At 35.3% G+C, this 21,069-nt stretch overlaps 1 protein-coding gene across 4 annotated transcripts in view; it reads right to left on the reverse strand.

The window, feature by feature from the left end:
- Positions 1-16,673, reverse strand: part of LOC140155882 (uncharacterized) — an 85,514-nt gene extending 68,841 nt beyond the window's left edge. For all 4 annotated transcript variants that reach the window (XM_072178910.1, XM_072178893.1, XM_072178901.1 and 1 more), the window contains exons 1-2: positions 16,523-16,673; positions 13,926-14,128 (exon numbers count right to left, since the gene is read on the reverse strand). In XM_072178910.1, the coding sequence (XP_072035011.1) occupies positions 13,926-14,120 (195 nt within the window). In that variant the 5' untranslated portion in view covers positions 14,121-14,128; positions 16,523-16,673. The remainder of the gene's footprint in view (positions 1-13,925; positions 14,129-16,522) is intronic.
- Positions 16,674-21,069: the final 4,396 nt, after the last annotated feature.

Raw genomic sequence — 21,069 nt, forward strand, 5'->3', positions numbered from 1 at the left:
CAGCATGTCAAATCTGAGATTGATCTTCCATGCCGATTTTTAATCTTTTATTGATGCTGTCCATTAAGACTAGTTGAAATGTTTATAACACTGCACCGTTCTAGCCGGTCATTAACGCTGGTTGTTAACACTGCAAAATGCCGCTGCTGTTGGTCGCCTTGCTTTAGGCCACCGTTATACTGCAATAGTTAAGTAATTAATCATCTTCTTATCTTCTGTTAACACTAACAGTTCAAGCTAAAATTAGAATCCATTCTGTTTGCCCATCCTTAGCTGAATCACAGTATTTTTCTCTCTACAAAATACTGAAAGTGTTTTGAATCCAATTGAGCCTTGTTGAGAGTTTGCATGAAACAATACTTGAGAGTTTGCAAAAAGTACTACACAATGTACCGAAAAGGAAAGTGTTTATAATCTAGGTACAACATGCAGGATGGGGATATACTAGGGAGGGATTGGCCCACAAAGACTACACCTGCAATAGCTGCCAGTTGTGTATTTTTAAATTGTATACCAACACAGAATGCAGAAAATGATCATATGTCTATAGGGCAGCTACTGCAGATAGCACATTCTTCCATTTTTTGAGGACGTAAGATTGGTTGCATAAATTCATCCTTATCAGTCTTGTAAAGTATCAGCAAGTCTGCTAGGTTTTAGCAACACATTCATGGTTCAACAATCAAATCTTTTGCAATACGTTGGGTGCATCACCTTTTTATAGCCAGTGCACATCCGTTAAAAAGTGGGTTTTTTTATTCTACATAATATGCTCCCTGTAAAATGTGTTAAGTGAATTGTTCGATGTGAAAGGCATTCCGATTTAAAAATAAAATTGTCATTGATTGGCCGTGGTTCTTGTGTCAGGTGAAGTATCCTCCCTACCTGTCCTTAGCAATTTGACATGCATGTTCTTTGGATGAATTCTAAAGTCATCGTTGTACGTGCTGAATCGAATGTTACATCGATGAGAAAATTTAAATACACTTTGCTTGAAGGATGAAACTGGAAGCATGCTGAGAATTTTAAATCGTGTTATTAAAAATACATGAAGTCTGAATGAATCATGGTCAATTTCTGTAAGTGGACAATATTTATTCTCAAGAACTGTGGACACATTTAACTCATGTCAGTATTCATTCATTGTATGCAGACCCGGGGCGGGTACTCGGCACAAATGGCCCTACGGGGGTGTGCCACAAAACTATTCCCCTCTCTAAATAGCTTAATTTTACCTCACTGTACAACCAAAATTTTCTATATTTGCAAACAATTTTGGAGCAAGTTGTACAAACTTGTCAATTTGCAATCAATTTTGACTTTTATTATAGCGATGGGTTCAAATTTCTTGGAAGACTGGTACATGGATGAATCCACTTTTAACTTCTCAGCGGCACATCCTTACGTAAACTAAACTTGAGTAAAACCATCCAAAAAGTACTGAATCTGGATCATATTCTTTTGTTTGAAAAAGAGACATTCAATGATCCCAAACTATCATCACTATTCCCCACACAATTATATTTTGGCTGAAGTTTGTTCAGCTTATTATACATGTATAAGGCAAAAATTATTCGGCTTTTGATACTGCGCGCATCAATAAAGTCCAACTCACACTCGCGTAAATTCATATTCACTACACAATGCACAACTAGCGTAAGCACTGCACCCAACTGCGTGCAGACCATTCTATCATCAATACACAGTGTTATGAGTCTTTATTTTTTCTGCCTTATATAAGCCAAGCAAACTTTAATCTAACTAGCCCCTACAATGAGCTTGACACTGCATTGTCATGACAAGAGAGATGAAATCCAATAGCGGGTGCGATCTCATAGATGGACGATTGGACGTATCCTTTTAATTTTCGTCAATATTTCTGAAAAGACAATGGTGTACAAGAGTATTTGTTGGTCCTCAACGGATCTCTGAAATTTCCTTTGAGTCAATTATGTGCCCAGGTCCTTGCAAACAATCAACAAGATGTAAGATAACCAGTGATCTGGCCTCTTCTGCCTCTTCCGTTTAAAGATTTCTCTAAGTTCACTGACACAGTAATATTTAGTCAATAAAGTAACGACTGTGTGGAATGATACTGACAGGTTTTGCAAATGGTAGCTTTAGCACTTTAAACTTTAAATATCTAAAATGGAAAAATACAGTAGGCCGTGCGTTTGCATATATAGGTTTGGATTTGATGGGAATCAATAAGTTATCTCTGGTGAAAATTCTAGTAAAATGAGATTTGCAAGAAACTTTTTTTACACCATATGATACGATGTTATTACTATTTTGAGAGGGTTAAGGATCGCATACATCTGTTTCTTGCAAGTTGCGATGCATTATAAAAGAAGTAACTTTCACACATTTTCTTACCCTGAAAAATTCAAAACATTTACTTGTTTTGTTTTCTAATTTCATACCTAATTTCCTGTGTATTTATCAAATTGAAATAAAGTAAAAAATAAAAAGGTTGTTTTCATAGGAAGAAATGGTTTCCCATGCATTCAATTTCTCACAAGTTAAAAAGAGCTATTAAATTAATTTAGGGCAAATTTTCCATTAAGAAATTGAAGCTCAACATAGCTCCGTTTCAGGAACATGGATTCAGGAACAAGAACTCTATTAGTGTGAACATCTTTGTCAACAGTCAACCCCAGGTCACTTTACTCAATGGTGATTTTTTGTACATTAACTCACATTTAATCAGCTGCAGCATTAATTGAATGACAAACTGTACCTTCGTAACTTACAAATACGCAATTTTGCAAAATGCATTTTTTTTGCAATTTAGGGAAAACAAATGCTAGGATCATTTGTGCACTTGAGTCACTTTCATATACAATTTTGTACCTACAACTTAAGGGCTGGGGTATGAACATTTGGACAGTATTTATTGTGGGACATTAGAGCACATCAGACATATCGAATTGCATTCTGAATACGAAGAATGTCATTCTGATATCAAATAATTTAGATTTTTTGAAATTAGCAATTTAATACACATTTTATGGCAAATCATTAAAATTGATATTTTTGATATTTAACAGTACTTGAAGTAAACTTTATAAATCTGATGATTTATACTTAAAGTGTGGGATGAAAAGCCGACGATCAATTGAAAATTTTGACCTTTCAGTATTGAAGATATGGATTTTTTTCCCGAAACACCAAAAAAAAATTAGGTCTTTTTGGGAAAAAAATCCATATCTTCAATATGAAAGGTCAAAATTTTCAATTGACCGTCGGCTTTTCCTCCCTGCTACATACACTTTAAGAATATATCATTAGATTTATATAATTTACTTCGAGTACTGTTATATATCAAAATTTGAAAAATATCAAATTTTTATAATTTGTCATAAAATTTGTATTATATTGTGATTTTCAAAAATGAAAATTATTTGATATCAGAAAGACATGCTTCAGATTCAGAATGCAATTCGATAGGTCTGAGGTGCTCTCATGTCCCACAAAAATACTGTCAAACGCAATAAACGCTCATTTTAGATCCCTTAAGGCAAAGATGTAATTTGTGTTTGTTTAAAAATTCTATTTTGATAAAGAAATGCATAAGAAACCAATGTCTTTTAAATCTTGAATAGATGAATCTATTATACAGTGAACACAAATTAAATTACACTTTTTTCTTGTTCAAATGTCACTTTGATTCAATTTTTGAAAAAAGTCAACTGCAAATGATCTTAGCGCTTAGTCCAGGGACACTCCATAAACAGGGAAATGGGCAGGAAATCAAGGTGCATTTTGGCCTCCAAAATTGTGTTTCTACCAAGCCTATGTACCAATGACTTTCAACTTACCATATTTCAAAAATGTATTATTCATATTCTTAACAGTCAGCAAGCTCCCATTTCAATGCCGCAATATTTGTGTCTAAAGTTCTGTTTATTTTCTGAGTAATTTATTTGCAAAGTTAAATTATCAATGTAAACAAGGTCTTTGCCTCGTGTCCCAGAGGTTTGGAATTAATTGCATCAGTCTAGTGGATTTATTTGCTTGGAATACTATATTTACCGAAAAATACAGACCGTGTCTGAACAAATTTGTGTATTTTGTTCATAATTTAAATAACAATTAAATATTTACAGTCATTAAATCTGCTTTACCTTACTTGTCCATTCAAAAAAGAAACCACTTTCATTGTCATTGCTATATAATTGATTAATTCATCTAAATCCACTTACACAAATTTCCTAAACACAAAACCTGCTTCCTTTTCAAAGTACAAAAAGTGCATTTACCTATAGATATTCCATTATGTATGCCAATTTAGAATTCCAATGTCAATTTAAATTGACATGCTTGAAAAAGCTAGAAAGAAAAAAATACATTGCTACAATGTATATGCCAGCCCTTCCATCTCACTTAAAAATTAAACAACATGAACTCTCCTGGATGAACCTGCTATACTGTTAAACAAGAATTGGTAAATGTCTGCAACACATGCCATTTTGAGTATTAAAATTGAAACAGAAAAAGGGAAATAACAAAAATCCTAAATGGAAAATAACAATTGTTCAGTCACATTGTATTACATAAATGACATTTTTACTTAAAATCCATAACTTAACATTCATTGGATAGGAAATGAAACCCTTTCCGCAGTTATTCGGACATATTGCTGATAGCACAATGACAAATTCAGCTCTTGATTTCTTATCTTTTTTCTCCGCTCTTTCTCTTTGTATCGTTTCATAGAATGTGTGTCCTTGTCTGTTGAAGATACGATCATTCTGATGCTTATTATAGAAGAAATTCAATCAGTATGTATATACAAGTTGTCCATTCACTCGTTAATATTCAGTCCCCTGTATAGGCAATTTCAAAATGTCAGTGCACACTTACAGTCATAGTCATGCAACAATGCACAATACACTTTTATACGAAGATGGATTGAAGGAAAACGTAAGCGAACTCAATTTAAAACTTTTGTCTCACAAATGACTTTTTTGAGACTTTTGCAAATTAAGTTACTTTTTAAGATTAAAATTCTACTTCATTTTAAAACTCTTGTGACCAATCATGGTCATTAGTGAGTCCATTGTAGTCATTGACAGGGTTATTCAGAGTTACTTGGTTTTTTTTTTGAAGAAAGAATATAGGCCTATTTCCTCAATTTTTCTTTAGTCATGCTGCTCAAATACTGCAATTATTCAATGAAAGTAGGCCTACTTTGATTCTGCATGACAGTTTAGAGAATTATGGCCCACAAGCATACAAATGAAGTTCAATAATGTAAAACAAATCAACAAGTAAATCATTTTCAATAGCTTTTCAAAGTTCACTTATAAAATTTATTACCACTGATGCCTTTGGACTGGTATTCAATGCCTAGAGGTTAAGCTGGTACAAAGCAGCTGCAACAAAAACAAGATTTAGTGCAGAGAACTTCTTATAATGACAAACAAGCAAACAAACAAACAAGCAAACATAAAACAAGCAAACAAACTCAAAAGAGACTTTCCCAAGTTGCAAATTTTTATTCACATACTATCCATTCTACATTGCATTAGTACACACCCACCATATTGGCAAGAAAAGATCTCTTCACTTTCCAAGTGTATTTACATGAATCTGATTTTGTAAAGAGAAATAAGATTGAACCCAAGAGTGATCTTTAGGCTTTATATACAAAATGCTGAAATGATTCTTACTCCAGAGCTGGCTCACAATGCAAAGGAAGGGTAAAATGCTATTTTCACTTACTTTCTCTCTTTCTAAGACCCACTTCTTTGAACTATCATCCATAAGCATTCACCAACTACTGTCAATCAACTCCTCATGGAGAGTTACCTGATATAGATCTATGGATTGTGCTGGTTCCTTCCCAGTTTCTAAATGCACATAAATGCAATGAAAGTCCCTATTTCCCAGAGTGGGTAACTAGAATCTGATTGAGCACCCTGAGACCCTGAAGAACCTCTTGACCAAATGTTATAACTTCATTATAGTGCTAAAAGCAGTGCAATCTGATTTAGGAGCAAAATGAGTTAAGTGAGGTTTTGCTAAGTTGTAAAGAAATACAGTGAAATTTAACTTTTAAGTGCATTATTTCGCAAATGGTGAAATTTAAGCCTAAATTGGTGAACCAAGGGGAAATGATGATTCAAAAATAGATATAAGGAAACATGGTTAACCTATTTACAAGCTGATGTTGTGCCCATCAGTTGAATCCATTCAGTGTTGTACTGATGCTATGAAAGAAATTATAATACGGTAATAGAATACAGTGGTTGGGAGATAATACTTGGTTATGCATTGGGATTCAGCCTTAATCAATCAAGATTGCTGGGATGGATTCCTTTGAAATGTAACAATCAATCATTTGGGAAATCTTAAAAGTCTGAATTTCATGTCCTCGTAATCTGTAATTCTAGTGATGTCATGAGATGATATCAGATGATTAAGAAGTTCGATAAATTCCACGGGAACGCAATTTACCAGTGTCATTCTTTGTATGTTCAGTAAAATATAAAACAGGGAAAAAGAGAAGAAAAACATGTACGGCCTAAATGCAAATGTAACAAATATTTTAAAGATGTAACAACATCCAATTTGAAAAAGATTTTGGCACATTGTAGTCTACAAAACAGATGAGATAAAAAAACAATTTAACTTGAAATGCTTTTGACAAATCATTCATCACCAAGCCTTGAAATAAGTGGACTGGAACCAGGAGCAATTTGTTTTTGGATATTGCTCCTGGGAATTTACAAGAACTAGGAGCAATATTTGAAGAAACAGGAGCAATTTTCAATGAGTGAATCCTTTTCTGCATTATGCAATACAGCATACCAGTACCAGCACTACTACATCAAGTGCAAAACTGGAACCAGGAGCAATTTATTTTCAAATTGCTCCTGCTTCATGTGAATTTTACAAGAACCAGGAGCAATTGGTGGCTTTACAAGGGCAAATTTGCTCCCTGCCCCACTTATTTCAAGTCTTGCTCATCACTTCACTTCATGAAGGTGGTAATTTTGTTCAATGCCATACCCATGCACCACAATACTTCCTTACTACATGTAGAAGTAGCATCGCAATGTTGTGGTACCATTGTGTTGGAATTCATGAATACAATTCACAGTTTTGAACTTGACTTTTGGCATGGCATTTCTGCAGTGTTCAGCAAAGAGTGAAAATGTCATGGTCATTGAGCAAGATTAATGAGATTCTGTTTAATCTTTTCATGACTGAGCTCACATATAATACCTACCCATCAGAAATGTCAGCAAACATATTGTATTTGTCACTATTGTATTTGTCACTACATGTGTTCAACCCTGCTAAGGAGACTAGTTGACATGTTTGATTCGTCAATGTTTTCGTCAATGGTGTTGTTGTTGTTTCATGTTTTTTTGTTAGTTTTCTGTTGCTTTTACGTGTTTGGATGAATGTTGCTGGTTCAGATTGTAAGTTTGTTTTGCTGTTGTTTTTGTTTAAAACCAAAACAATACACATCAATGTACAGTTGTTATATCATATAACAAGGAAAATAAATTTCAAAAACAATAGTAAAAACAAACCCATAAAGGCCAATATCACAGGGTTGAGAACCAGAAAGCCTTAACTCACAAAGGATTCCTTTGTGAGTTAAGGCTTTCTGGTTCTCAACCCTCGATATGTTGTTTTTAATGTTTAATATTACCATTTTTCACACGGATGTAGCAGTGACGAGTGTGCACATTTCATAGGGCGTAGTTCCAAATCGCTAGCATTTGTTCCAAGTGCTGCGTACACACAAACAGACTTACATGTAAAGATGATGTGTGCGCGAAACAGCTGCCTCAACGCATTGACATTACACTGCAACATTGCGATTTGAGTTTGAATTCAACAAAAGTTACTGCAGGTTCTCATTAGAAATTGACTGCTGATCAGTGTTTACTCTCTCTGGAAATTGGGTGCGCCAAATGAAACATTTTCTTCCCAAATTGGCCCAATTTTGGCCCAATAATTCCCCAAATTCACTTATTGTAATACAGCATTACAAATTCTTGTGAGACAAAAATAATTTTCACTGGGCCAAAATTGAGACATACGGCCTCTGAGTAAACACTGCTGCTGATGTCAAATTCAGACACAACAACCCTGTTTACAAATGAAGTCATATTCTCAAATTCGACTTTAGGCTCTGTGTAATCGAGGTCTTAGTATTTTGATATCAGAACAAGAAACGTTATCAGTTTCTGTTCCTCGGAATATCCCAATTGTTAAAAGTTTATGAGAACTGTCCAAAGGACAAAGGTATCAGTACTAGCAGTGCAATGTATGTTTATTTAGGGCCATGTCTCCATTGGAGTAAATGACAATAGAGCGTAGCCAATTAAACAAACAAATACTACATGTAGTAATTCACCTGTCACACTAGAATTATCCATTGTTGCTTTGGTGTGATTATGATATCAAAATACTACAAAAAGCCATAATTTAGATCAAAAGTAATCCGATTAAAGGTATAAAATGCATGACTAACAACAGCCAAATCTAGTAATATATGATTTCAGATTGCTTGATTGCATTGAAGCTCTCCCTGTTTTTGGTTCATGTATCATCAATCATGAAGTCTATTCCCAATTTCCCATTTTAGGTCACTGAGTAAAGTATTCTATATATTTTAGTCTTATTCCATCAAGTTCTAGAATACATGTACATGACATATTTGGTCACTAAACAACTTGTGGACAAGCATCATAATGTATTGAAAGACTCTACACTCATTGCATGTAGGTAGATGTTGTATTCTTCCATTTCTGATAGTAAATCAAATTTCACACATTTATTGACAAGATTGTCCAAAATAGATTCTTGAATATAAAATAGAGTAAGGAATATCATGTTCTAAATTGGAACATATTGACAGCTTTGCAACAAACTACTACCAGTAGTATATTCCTAAATTTTGACCTTATTAGCAAATTTGATGACATTTCCTTGATACAAAGTCCTTTATCTTGGCTGAAGTCCTTCATTCAGTGCAATATCAGTCAAACAGGATGTTTTGCTCTACTGATTTAAGGTGACAAAGTTGTGCAAATGAGTTTCTTTAGCTCTGCTTAGTGAACAATCTTGGTGGAATCATGATGGCTATTCTTTTCCCATGAATAGTGGTACATACAGTCAGCCAGTGACATCAATCACTGCAAATTTCATTGGGCGCAGCTTCAAGTGTTTTCAAATGCAATTTTGGTGTTGCCCATGCCCAACATTAGGCCTACAGTCTGAAGGAAAATACACAGACAAAGTCTGACAGACAAATAAGTACCATGAAGTATTCAAACCTGGTCAATATGCATTCCTCCAGGCCTCCATGATATCCACAGCCAGTGTCCAGTGAAGCATTTCCTTACAACAAATGAAGCATGTTATGCAGTACATGATACCAGCCCATCAAAATCTCTTTATTTCATTATGTGGCCCTCTCAGGTCCATAAGGTTCGCCACCCTCCCCGTTCTAGAAATGTCCTTTGACATTTCCATCAATTTTCAAAAAAAAAGGGAAAAATTGTACCACTATCAAGGTGAATGTTGAAGTTCATTTCAAATAAAAAGCACAGATACTGTAAGCAATTGATTTGCATGAGTGGCCTTTCTTTTCCATGCTCTTTTTCTTTAATTCTGTAGCTTAAAATGTATCATAAAGGTCTACACATTTGTTTCTCGGATTTGTGCTGCTTTGTCATAGATTTAGGTCATTTAAGTTCAGTACTTTAATGTTTAGATTTGTGCAAATCCATTCAGGAGACTGTTGGAATGGATTATTGCCAAGGGGCTACATGTGACTGTATTGACTGTGCACTTTCAGCTTCAATTGGGAAAGAATGTGCACTTGTCATGCTGCAATGATAGTGTTGATACAATGTTCATTTAAATCCTCTATAAAGACTTAAAATTCACTTTTATAAGTTGGATTTGGAAGTAGTGAAAAACTGTAGAGCTGTTTACAGCATCATGAACACAATACAAGAGCACGTATACATGTAGCGTACTCAAAACAATCAGAAATGGAAAATCCTGATTGGCATTCTTTCTTTTACTTTGTCTGTTCTCATGGTGCTGTGTTTTTTTAGTGTCATAGGACTTCAGTACTTGATAATGCTCATCTGATTTACAATGTTAAACACTCTTTTGAAAAATGTCAATAAATAAGTCTGATCCTGTAAGTTTTTTGAGTAGTGTGGTTGGGTTTTAACATTACAATATTAGCCAAAAATCAACTTTGTTTTTAAACTTGTTTGGCTTGTTGTCTTCATGTTTAGGCTTTACAAAATATACATGTAGGGTACCAAGGTTGTTTTGTACCTATCAGTATTGTTACATTTCAACATGTGATTTTGGAAAACAGAAAACATGTTCCAAAACTATGCACGTGCAAATGACAGTTGACCTTGTGACATATTTTCCTAGAATTGCTCAAACTGCACTATATGTAGATGTCCAGACTACGTCTATATAGGATATATGCAACGTCTAGATTTCAACCTACTAATACCTTTAAGCCAAAAAGGAGGTAGGTTGGGTTTAACTGCCAGCAAAGTTGACATGAAATGGCATGTATGAATATTCTGATTTAAGTATTCAACCCGCAGGTATGAATTTGAAATCTAAAATAATAAGCAGGTTGCTTTTTGAAACCTCACAAGCATTGGTCCCCAGGATTGATCCATGTATTTAACACTACATCCCTTCCTTTCCTGTGAGAATCCTACTTCCTTGTGGTACTTGTCGATTCTCAAAATCCAGTAGTTCCTGGTACAAGCAATGATAAGAAGAAGTGTACGTATGCAGAGCCAACGCAATCTTCGCACCTCAGGCAGTAACTCATCAGCGGATAATCAGCCAGCTCATTTTTTTGTCATCCTGTCAATAGGCACGATGTTAGCTTGAGTACTCCAATACACGTACCTACAACCAACCTCCAGGGAAGAGCAGATGAGTGTGATCGGAATCCGTCCCTCACGTGAGGGACGGACATCAATAGATTAATTGCTGTGTTTAATTAACCCTTGTTAAAATTTATTCCTCTAAGTTAGGTTAATATATAACCCTTCAACCAATAGTTATTTCATGCATGAAAATGTTGCCACATGTGCATCAATTATTTCGCTATACAAAATTTTCACGTGTGAGGGACGGAAATCAATAGAATAAGCAATCACCACCATCAGTTACATCTTCAAGTTTTCTATTGAAACTTATACACATGTTTAATCAATATATACTTATCATGAAAGAGTAATGTTCCATCCCTCCAAAAATTAAGAAATTTGACTCAGTTTGTTTTCAAGGCGCCTATGAAGCGGGTCCAAAGTTTATGTGAGGGACGGACATTTTCTATGTGAGGGACGGACAAAATGTTACAAAATTTCAAATTTGGCAAGATTTCTCCAAATCCACCCCTAATGCTATCCTTGACATCTAAATGAAATGCAGTTGTCAAAATAATTCAAGTTCAGTGGAAATATCATATGATTATACCCACTAAATACTTGTGTGAGGGACGGACAGCTTGTCTGTGAGGGACGGACATATGATGGCCTAAATATCTTATTCAGTGTGTATTTCACTTTTAATTTCAAATTACACAGAAGTTTTACTTCATGCTGTTTGTTTTCAATATCCAATTGTAGCTTTACTGATAAAGAAGCAGTAATTAACAATAATATTAATTTTAATAAGTTGGTGTGAGGGACGGACAGACCCTCTTTTTTTTAGCAACAGGATCTTCAATTCCAAATGTTTGGGAGCATGACCTTCTGGGATTGGCATGAATTTGTTTTAGACAGACTCTCTGACTGGGTAGAAGAATTGGGTTTAATATTTAGTGGCCAAATATTTTCACTCAACATACATTGGTACAGTACATCCAAAATAAGTTGGTGTGAGGGACGGACATGTCAGTCCCATAATTAGTTAAGGACTAATAACTCTTAGATTTAAAGATTGGTAATTTTAGTTTCTTTATCTCTAGTAAGGTGAGCACTAATATTGATAGATGGGGTGTATGCTATTTTAATTCCTTAGAATATTTCTCAGAGAAACAACTTTTGGATTTTTATCCGTGAGGGACGGACAAAATTTCTAGCATTCACCTTCCATGACCTCCAACTCTCTTCTGAAAGACATCTAATTAAAAATCTCATTGATATTTCATGTGGCAGGGGTTGCACTATTGATATGTAAACAAAAATATTTTCACTCAACATACATTGGTACCTGTACATCCAAAATAAGTTAGTGTGAGGGACGGACATGTCCGTCCCTCACATTAATTAAGGACTAATAACTCTTAGATTTAAAGATTGGGAATTTTAGTTTCTTTATCTCTAGTAAGGTGAGCACTAATATTGATAGATAGGGTATATGCTAATTTAATTCCTTGAAATGTTTCTCAGAGAAAAAACTTTTTTGGATTTTTATCTGTGAGGGACGGACAAAATTTCTAGAGTTCACCTTCCATGACCCCTCCTATCTTCTGGAAGACATCCAATTACAAATCTCATTGATATTTTCTGTAGCAAGGGTTGTACTAATAATCTGTAAACAAAAATTGACAATAGCATATAATCTCTTCCTAAGAGAAGTATTTTCATAAAATGCAACATAGTGTCCGTCCCTCACGCTACAAATAATGCACGCAACTTTAGCGGCACGGAAAACACAAAATTTATGCACAAATTTTTCTTTTTTCTTTTAGATTATTAAAATATAATCCTTTCCACCAAATTAAAACCATTTTTTATGGAAATTTGAATAAATCCTATTTTTTCACCAAATGTTACCCAATTTCCGATCACACTCAGATGTGCCAAAGCGACAAGATTTTTTTTACTTGGTTATGGTGTTTATAAAGTACACTATGTATAGCAATGGCTTAGTGCTACCCCAAGAGCTTTTCTAATCATGTGCACGCATTTGTCCCAATTTTTAGTTTCCTGACTGGATTTTTTTCTTTCTTTCAAAAGAGTGCAAAGCGAGGTCAACCAGTTTACTCAAATTTTCGATTGTAAGTACTAGAGATGTATCTTTTCAGTGCAAAGGTCTCTTACTTAGCCCTATTTCCTCAAGCACCCCAGTGGCAGTTACAGGGACACTGAGACATTTTTTAAGATGATCTTGTCAATACCATGGATACATGGAGTAAATAACACAAGTGAAGGTGTTCACATGAATTTTCCATTTTTATTGAGATAATTTGTTACTTTGTTCCACTGTAATTTTTTTTAGAATCCAAGAGGAATCCAAGACCGTACCGAATACTACCGATATGGCAACAGATTCCATTCCCCATATGCTTGTTGTTCCACTTGAAAATACCCCCACACTTTGTTGACTACATCTATATACACTATAAATGGGTAACTTGGGTAATTAAAAGAAAGAAAATGCTGTAGGAACCTCTTCAATTGTCGTCAAGTGATTTTCTCCATCTGTACTAATTCACCTGTAACAAACAATACATCCATGTATGACATGTGTTTTACATGTTACAATCAATTTCCTGGCATGTATCTATTAGTTTCATTGATTGCATCTGGCTTAAATTGGGCATACACAGATAAAATGGTCTTTAAACATATATCGGTTCTTTTCTTTCTGTGCCGCTTTCTCAAGTGGGCAGAACCAAAACAGATGCAGGTTGAATTTTAATATGAAGAACTCAGCTGTAAAACATGATATCCAAAAGGCTGCCATGTGAATGTAGTATAAAATACAAGTATACATTGCAATAGAAATTTCACACAAGGCAGCACATCATCTTGCACCCAAAGTCTTTAAATGGACATTGCATGCACGTAAGTTATTCTTTCCAGTCAACTTCCTACCAGGACAAAAGTGTATCCAAGCAGTCTGTCTGCTGATACTTAGAGGACGTTGACTGAGTCTTGAATACCCCTCCTTACCTGGTTATCATTTGCTGCTCCTTGCCCATATGAAGGAGTTGCCGCTGAAGGAGTTGCTACTAAACACAAAACCAGAATAATCAACCAGTTTGACCATATGAGATGTAAGAAATCGATGACGTCAGTGCTGCTGTGACGCCACATTGGTTGCCAGTCTGAGCAGGCTATATGGGTTGAGAACCTATGGTCTACCATGTCTCTTCCTGTTAATAAAGAAATACACTCTATTAATGAATTTTCAAATCAAATTAAAATTAATCATTGATTGGGTTCTTTTTAAAATGGAAGTGCATGTTGGAATGGTTTGCATATATATCAGTTACATGTGACTCACCTTTCTAATTATAAAGTCTCTTTTGACCATCATTTGACAGTCTTGAAGCCAGGTGATATTTTTTTGAATATTTTGGTTACAGTACTGTGCAATCATTGGTGCATAAAAACAATGTTTATTCCTTATTATCCTTAAATTTTTATTTTCAAAATTGAGATAAATTTTATTCAAGGGATATTGTGTATGCTACATACATTTGTAAAAAAAACAAAGCGTATATGTACACTACACAACATCGTTATGTGTCGTGAGGTGTCAGTTCCAGTGGATCCAAAGGAACTCAGATCAGATGTACCGTACCCACTATATCCTCTGCTGTAAACTCTGTAGTGCACACTGTCAGACAGTACCGGTACACATATTTCGATGCCCCCCCCATAATATTTTTTAGTCCCTCATCCTAATTTAGTGTCAGGTCATTTTGAAGTTGTCAATATGGTATGTTACGTATCTAGCACAAACAACTTCCACTATACATCTTTCTAGTTGTAAATGTAATGTGAATGTATAGCGGGTTACACAAGGAAATATTATACCAGCATACACAAGGACTTGGCCAGCCAGCCGTGTAGGCCCTGATTTACGCGGCCACATTATAAATAACAGTGTATAACACCAATGATTTTCGATTTTCTCGGGCCAGCTCATAATGAAATTATACAGTAAGCTTTTTATGATTTATTTTGAAATTATATGACTTTGATGCTATATGGAAAATTAAACTCGATTGTTAATACCATCAATCAAATTGTTAGAGTACAGCGATCTATCGTGTGTGGTAGCACATGCATCAATTGGGGAAATATCCGTAAATCATGACCCATGATATATATCCCTGAATGTGATGGGTTCAAATTCTCATCATTAGAGTCACGACAACCAATCACCGACTAAGTAATATACAATGCATATACCCATTACCCCTGAATGTGACTGGTTTAAGTTCTTGTGGCAGAGGGTCAGGGATGAACAACCAATCATTAACTCCGATATAAAAATTTCGTAGAACTTTGTGCCAGTGTTTAGACTCCATCAGCTGTTACACAAGAAGTTTATATGACTGCCGAATTCATCATGTTTGTGGACTAATAATACGTGTAGGATGAATATTTTCACAGGAATCCACATGGAATATAGTAGGCTGTGGCGCGCAACAATTTTGCGATATTGAAGCTATTTAAAGCTGGTGATGGTGGAAAAGAGAAATAAAGTCATGTGAAACACGTAAAAATTGGCAGGAGAGGCTGTGTGACCCAGGATCTGTGGTGTGACAGTGTGACTTTATCAACAACTTTAAAACTTATTCATCTCCCCTCTCCCTTTTCTCTCTCCCTCTGCTTGGATTATTTTTGATGGGGATGTATTCAATAGGAAACATGAGCATACACGGTGTAACCATGGTAGCTTCTATTAGTAGCTTGATGCTCTACTTATACTATTTTGCAGCAAACCTTTGACAAGCGCGACTACCGTAATGTTGCAAATTCAGAACTAACAACGTGTACGGCACACAGTTCATTCCCCAGGTTCATTCATAAATTTCCACTCAGCAACAGCAGATTGCCTCAGCATGCAATCAGAGACAAGTGCGTCCAACACAGGAAATATGTGAATATGTCTGAATCTTATTTGGGCTAAACAATAAAAAAAGTAAACATCCATCTTCAAGTGAGTGATCGAGCGGCAAATAACAACACATTTTACATACGTGTTGGTCATACATGTATAATGAAAGGCAGAAAAATAATATTAATAAATAATGAAAAAGTTACCTCACTTGTTTTCAGAAATTATGTGACGGGAAACTCAAAATTCACTGTTAGTGGCCTTAACATATCGTGGGTTATTCATACAAAAAAATTAAAAAAATAGTAATTCACTGTCGAACCTCAACGGATTTAGACTGATAAAATAGCGCTTGATATTGGAATTATTTGAGACATTTTTGTGTTTACGTGTTAAAACCAACATGACCAATGTCAATGACGACGTCAAAATTCAGTCAATCTTGGCCGGCCCCCGGCCCTGACTTCAGTAACCCATATATCCCCAAGAGAAAGATTTCAGAGAAAGCAATGAAGTACATGTAAATATGTTACAATCAAAGGCAATTTCCAAGAAGGATGAGAAGTCAGCCAGTGACGAATTACTGTCGAATTTTGCACTCTTGGATCAAACAACACACACACAACACATGAACAGTTGATAGAGCGATTTAAGTTAACAAACTTTGTGTTTGGATGCAATGATCACAAAGCCTTACCTTATAAGTATCAGATATTATTTCCTATTATTTTACATTATACACATTACAATATCACATAGACATCAGTAAATTAACTGCAATATATTCCATTCATGTACAGTTACCGATATTCCTGTAGCACAAACTCTTTGTGTACTTGTTTCCTCGCCACAAAATTTCAACTGAATGAATGTACAGTCGGTGTTGCCACTTAAATTTCGCACAGGCGCCGCATGCTGCCACCCAAAAGTGCGGCGTCAGCGTGGGAAGCAGACAAACAAGCAATGCGTTTAAAAAGGACGTAATGGTGTTTTTCGGTTTAAGTTTACAATGATTATCATTTTTATTATTAATCATTTCTTGGCTTGGTTAAGAAACATTTTATTTCAATTTCGACAACCCATATTCCTTTTTCCATTTTTCATAATTTAACACGGAATAAAGCAAAATTTACTGAGCGATGTTGCCTCTACAAGAGGAGATTCTGCTGACGATGACAGATACAGATACATGTACATGTACCGGTACGTCACTACCGAACCCCGGGTACTGAACTTGAAATGAACCAAATTATACATGTACTGTGATAAGATGTGGGTATAGGCCCACTGTATGCTGTAATGTGTAATATATCATATTTTGCCAGGTAATTCTTTAATAATTTTCATTGACATTGATTTTGTATTTATATTTATTTTCTATTAATGTTGTTGACTTGGATTAATAATTGTGGCTGGCTTGTTTTATTCAAATAGTTTTCTGATCAATTTTAATTGTTCAGAAAACTCGCTGAACTGCAAAAATGGTTGGGCGAAATTTTTCAACGTTGTAGAATTTTTACCTTCCTATGATTATTTTTATCAATCATATATTTTCCATCGTCGGGTTGTGTCGTGATCAATGCCATATAAAAAAAAATCCACATTAGTTATTGAATATTATTTGAACACCAAGTCGCCCAACAATGATTTCAATCAACCTTTTGCAGTGTATCAGTGCTACTGATGCATCGGGGTGCTGCAAGTTAATTCACATTCACAAAAGGTTAAGACAGTTGAAAAGAAAAAACCGTAGGCCCTACGCCTAGACCCCAGCCCCCTCGCTTGCAGCCTGGGACAAGAGGCCTGGGGTTCAAGTCCCCACAGAAGCAGATATGTCCAGAGTTTTTACTCTGGTATATCTGCCTAGAGATGCATGTTATGTTTCCATTTGTATTTTCACGTTTAGGCCCTAATTGTGCTATAGTGTGCGATGCGTAGGCCTAATTCTTCTTCACACAAACCAATTAACCAACCAACCAAACAAACAATCAACCAAATAAACAAACAACGCCTCTGTTGCAAGTTTGTTTTATATTAAATGTTTCTTAGCCAAGCGTTTTTGCTTGACCCTGGTTCCAGGCCTCCCCGTTTGGACAGGCAACAATAAAACAAATTTACTGCTCCACAGCTACACGGTAGCAAATTCCGCCCATTGTGAACATTGGGCGTAAAAAGTTTTCATTTAATGCCCACTATACCAACACACTGTAGGGAGCGTGCTGTGGTTACTGCGTGATTGATTGGTATTACATGCAGAGGGCGCAATTTCAATATTTCAATGGACAGCACAGACCCTGGGACAGCAGGCCCTGATGGACAGCAAAAGGACAGAGAATGCAGGAGAGAATGTTAGCTTCGATTTCAGTACTTCTCCGGATTTTCGTTGTTCGCTATCAATAAACTGGTCGATTCCAAAATCAGAATTGTTCAGTATTTATAAAGTGAGCCATTATAATTATGCAAGATAATGTTGCATTCAATTACTTTTATTGTCACTAATCATCTGATATTTTTAACTATGACTATTTTACTATTGACTACTTTGATTTTAATAAACATCAGTATAATTTTGAGTTCAACGAAATGGGTGCCCCGGTACCCCAGGTCAACATAAAAAGTGGTAACCATGTGTGTTCTTCCTTTTTTCAAAACCCCCTTTTCACTGATTTTCATTGATTTTACCCCCTTTTTTTGCCAAATCACTGACAAAATCAGGGTAAAAAATACCCCCTTGTTCAAGGTTTTCAATGAGAAGATTTCCAGACACCCCTTTTCAATGACTCCAAATATTTTAATATATATTAAGTACAAAATGTGCAAGTATGAACATTACTTTGTGTCTGTTGTACTCCCAGATGATCCTGTGTTATTAACTGGGGTAATTACAATGCCTGTATACTGATTTTAATTGAAAATGAACCAAAGAGGAACAATCCCTCGAAGTTTTGTGTACAGAGGTTCCTTTAAAGTATTGTGGTACCCAAGTTTTTCTTTAAAACTGAGCTTGAAATTTTCGAAAAAAACTCACGGATTGCATGATAGGTTCCAAATTCGGCAGCTTTGTTAGTTTGACACATGTCAAATGCCCCGGTAAGCTTACTTTGATTTATTTACTTCACGAACGAACCGGCGCACGCCAAACTTCAAGTGCAACAGGGGAAGAGAAACAACGATACAAAATAAAAAATGCCAGAGGATGGAGGCTGAAGACTCGGGCTGTGTGAGACATCGATCGAACGAACCTGTGAAATACCCCTTTTTTTTAAATTTCGCGGAGACAATGCTCAGAATACCCCCTTTTTTCGCGATTTCGCGGTCCGCGATTTCAGTCAACAAAATACCCATTTTCCGCGAAATTTAGAACACACATGGTTACCACTTTTTATGTTGACCTGGGGTACCGGGATGGGTGCATGACTAATAATAACATATTTTTAATAAAATTCGACAATGGCATAGTCTACGATTCCACAAATTACTGGATTCTCTTAATTTTTCTTACCTGATGGTTCTTGACTTCTCTATCCTCACGATCTCCCGTCTATCCAATCTCTCCGTATATAGAGCTTTCTAGTTTTGTTCTTCTGATTTTTGGGTAATTTTAATCTCAGATTTGCATGATCAGTTTTGTCTTCGTTCAATTCTGTATGGCATATATAATAGCCTGATGGCATCTTCATCATTAATTTAGCTATACTATCGCCAACCGCAGTGGGAAAGGGGTCCATCAATTTTTGGTGGGCATATATGTCACTGGAACTGGAAATTATGACAATTTTTTTAAAAAAATTTAACAGTCCTCGAAGTAAACTTTCGTAATCTAATGATACGTACTTATACACCCCCCCCCCCTAAAAAAAAGACCTAGTTTTTTTTGGCTTTGGTGGTTTTTGTTTGGGGGGGTCCATATCTTCAATACGAAAGTTTAAAATTTTCAATTGATCGTCGGCTTTTCATCCCAGCTATACATACATATAGTTAAGTAGGACTATACACATTAGATTTATAAAGTTTACTTCGAGGACTGTTAAATATCAAGTTTGCCATAAAATTGTGTATCATATCACGAATTTCAAAAATAAAAATTATTTGATATAAAGGACATTCGTCGTATTCAGAATGCAATTCGATATGTCTGATGTGCTCTCATGTCCCATAAAAAATATTGTCCAAACGTTGCTACCAGAGCCCTTAATGTAAAATAGTGAAAAACACTCTCCACAAAGAATTAAAATCACTCCAAAGAATGAAATTACTCTTAAAAGAGTGAAAACTACTCCTAAAATAGTCAACTCATTCAGAGTATGATATAGGCTATGCCCAAGTGACATTACTCCTTTTCGAGTAATGTCATATACGGTAATACCTGGAAAGAGGAACCACTCTTTCAATGTATATGAGGATCATTGCTCTTTTAGGAGTAATTTTTACTCTTGTGGAGTAATTTTTACTCTTCTCACTCTTTTGAAGAGTGTTTAACCTCCGTTGCGGACATATTCAAAGAAAGTGAACTTTTTGAGTTGCTTGTGTTTCAGTTACAATAAATTGCTCTGTAATGTGAATGAAGTAAAGAAAACAAGCAAAGGAAAAACCAGAGTCTTTATCTTTTGGTCAAAATTTCTCAATGTTTTCCGTTGAGGACGTATTCTTCATATTTGTACTGTGGATAAAAATAAATTTGCTCTGATTTTCTTGAAATTGGCAGCAAATTGTTCATCTATTCGTGGGGATTCAGAAAAAGAATAGTTTGCACTACTCTGCAATGTCAAATTATTGAGATATTGTACTGAGGATAAAAATAAATTTGCTCTGATTTTCTTGAAATTGGCAGCAATTGTTCATCTATTCGTGAGGATTCAGAAAAAGAATAGTTTGTACTATCGGCAATGTCAAATTCCCGGTCAAATTACTGAGATATTGTATTACTGAGGATAAAAATAAATTTGCTCTGATTTTCTTGAAATTGGCAGCAAATTGTTCATCTGTTCGTGGGGATTCAGAAAAAGAATAGTTTGCACTATCTGTATTGTCAAATTACTGAGATATGAGTTAAACACGAGTTTCAAATTTTAGCCATTTGGTTGATATAATTCCGGGGGGTACTCAAGTTTGGTTTTGGTAGGGACGTGCCGCTGAGATTTTGGAAGTAGACCCATAAATATACCAATTTTTCAAGAAATTTGGACCCATTGATTACCAAAAGCCAACATTTTACAAATTTTCCCAAAATGTTGGGAAAATTTT

The sequence above is a fragment of the Amphiura filiformis genome, chromosome 1 (assembly GCF_039555335.1).
Source record: "Amphiura filiformis chromosome 1, Afil_fr2py, whole genome shotgun sequence".
NCBI classification, from domain to species: Eukaryota; Metazoa; Echinodermata; class Ophiuroidea; order Amphilepidida; family Amphiuridae; genus Amphiura; species Amphiura filiformis.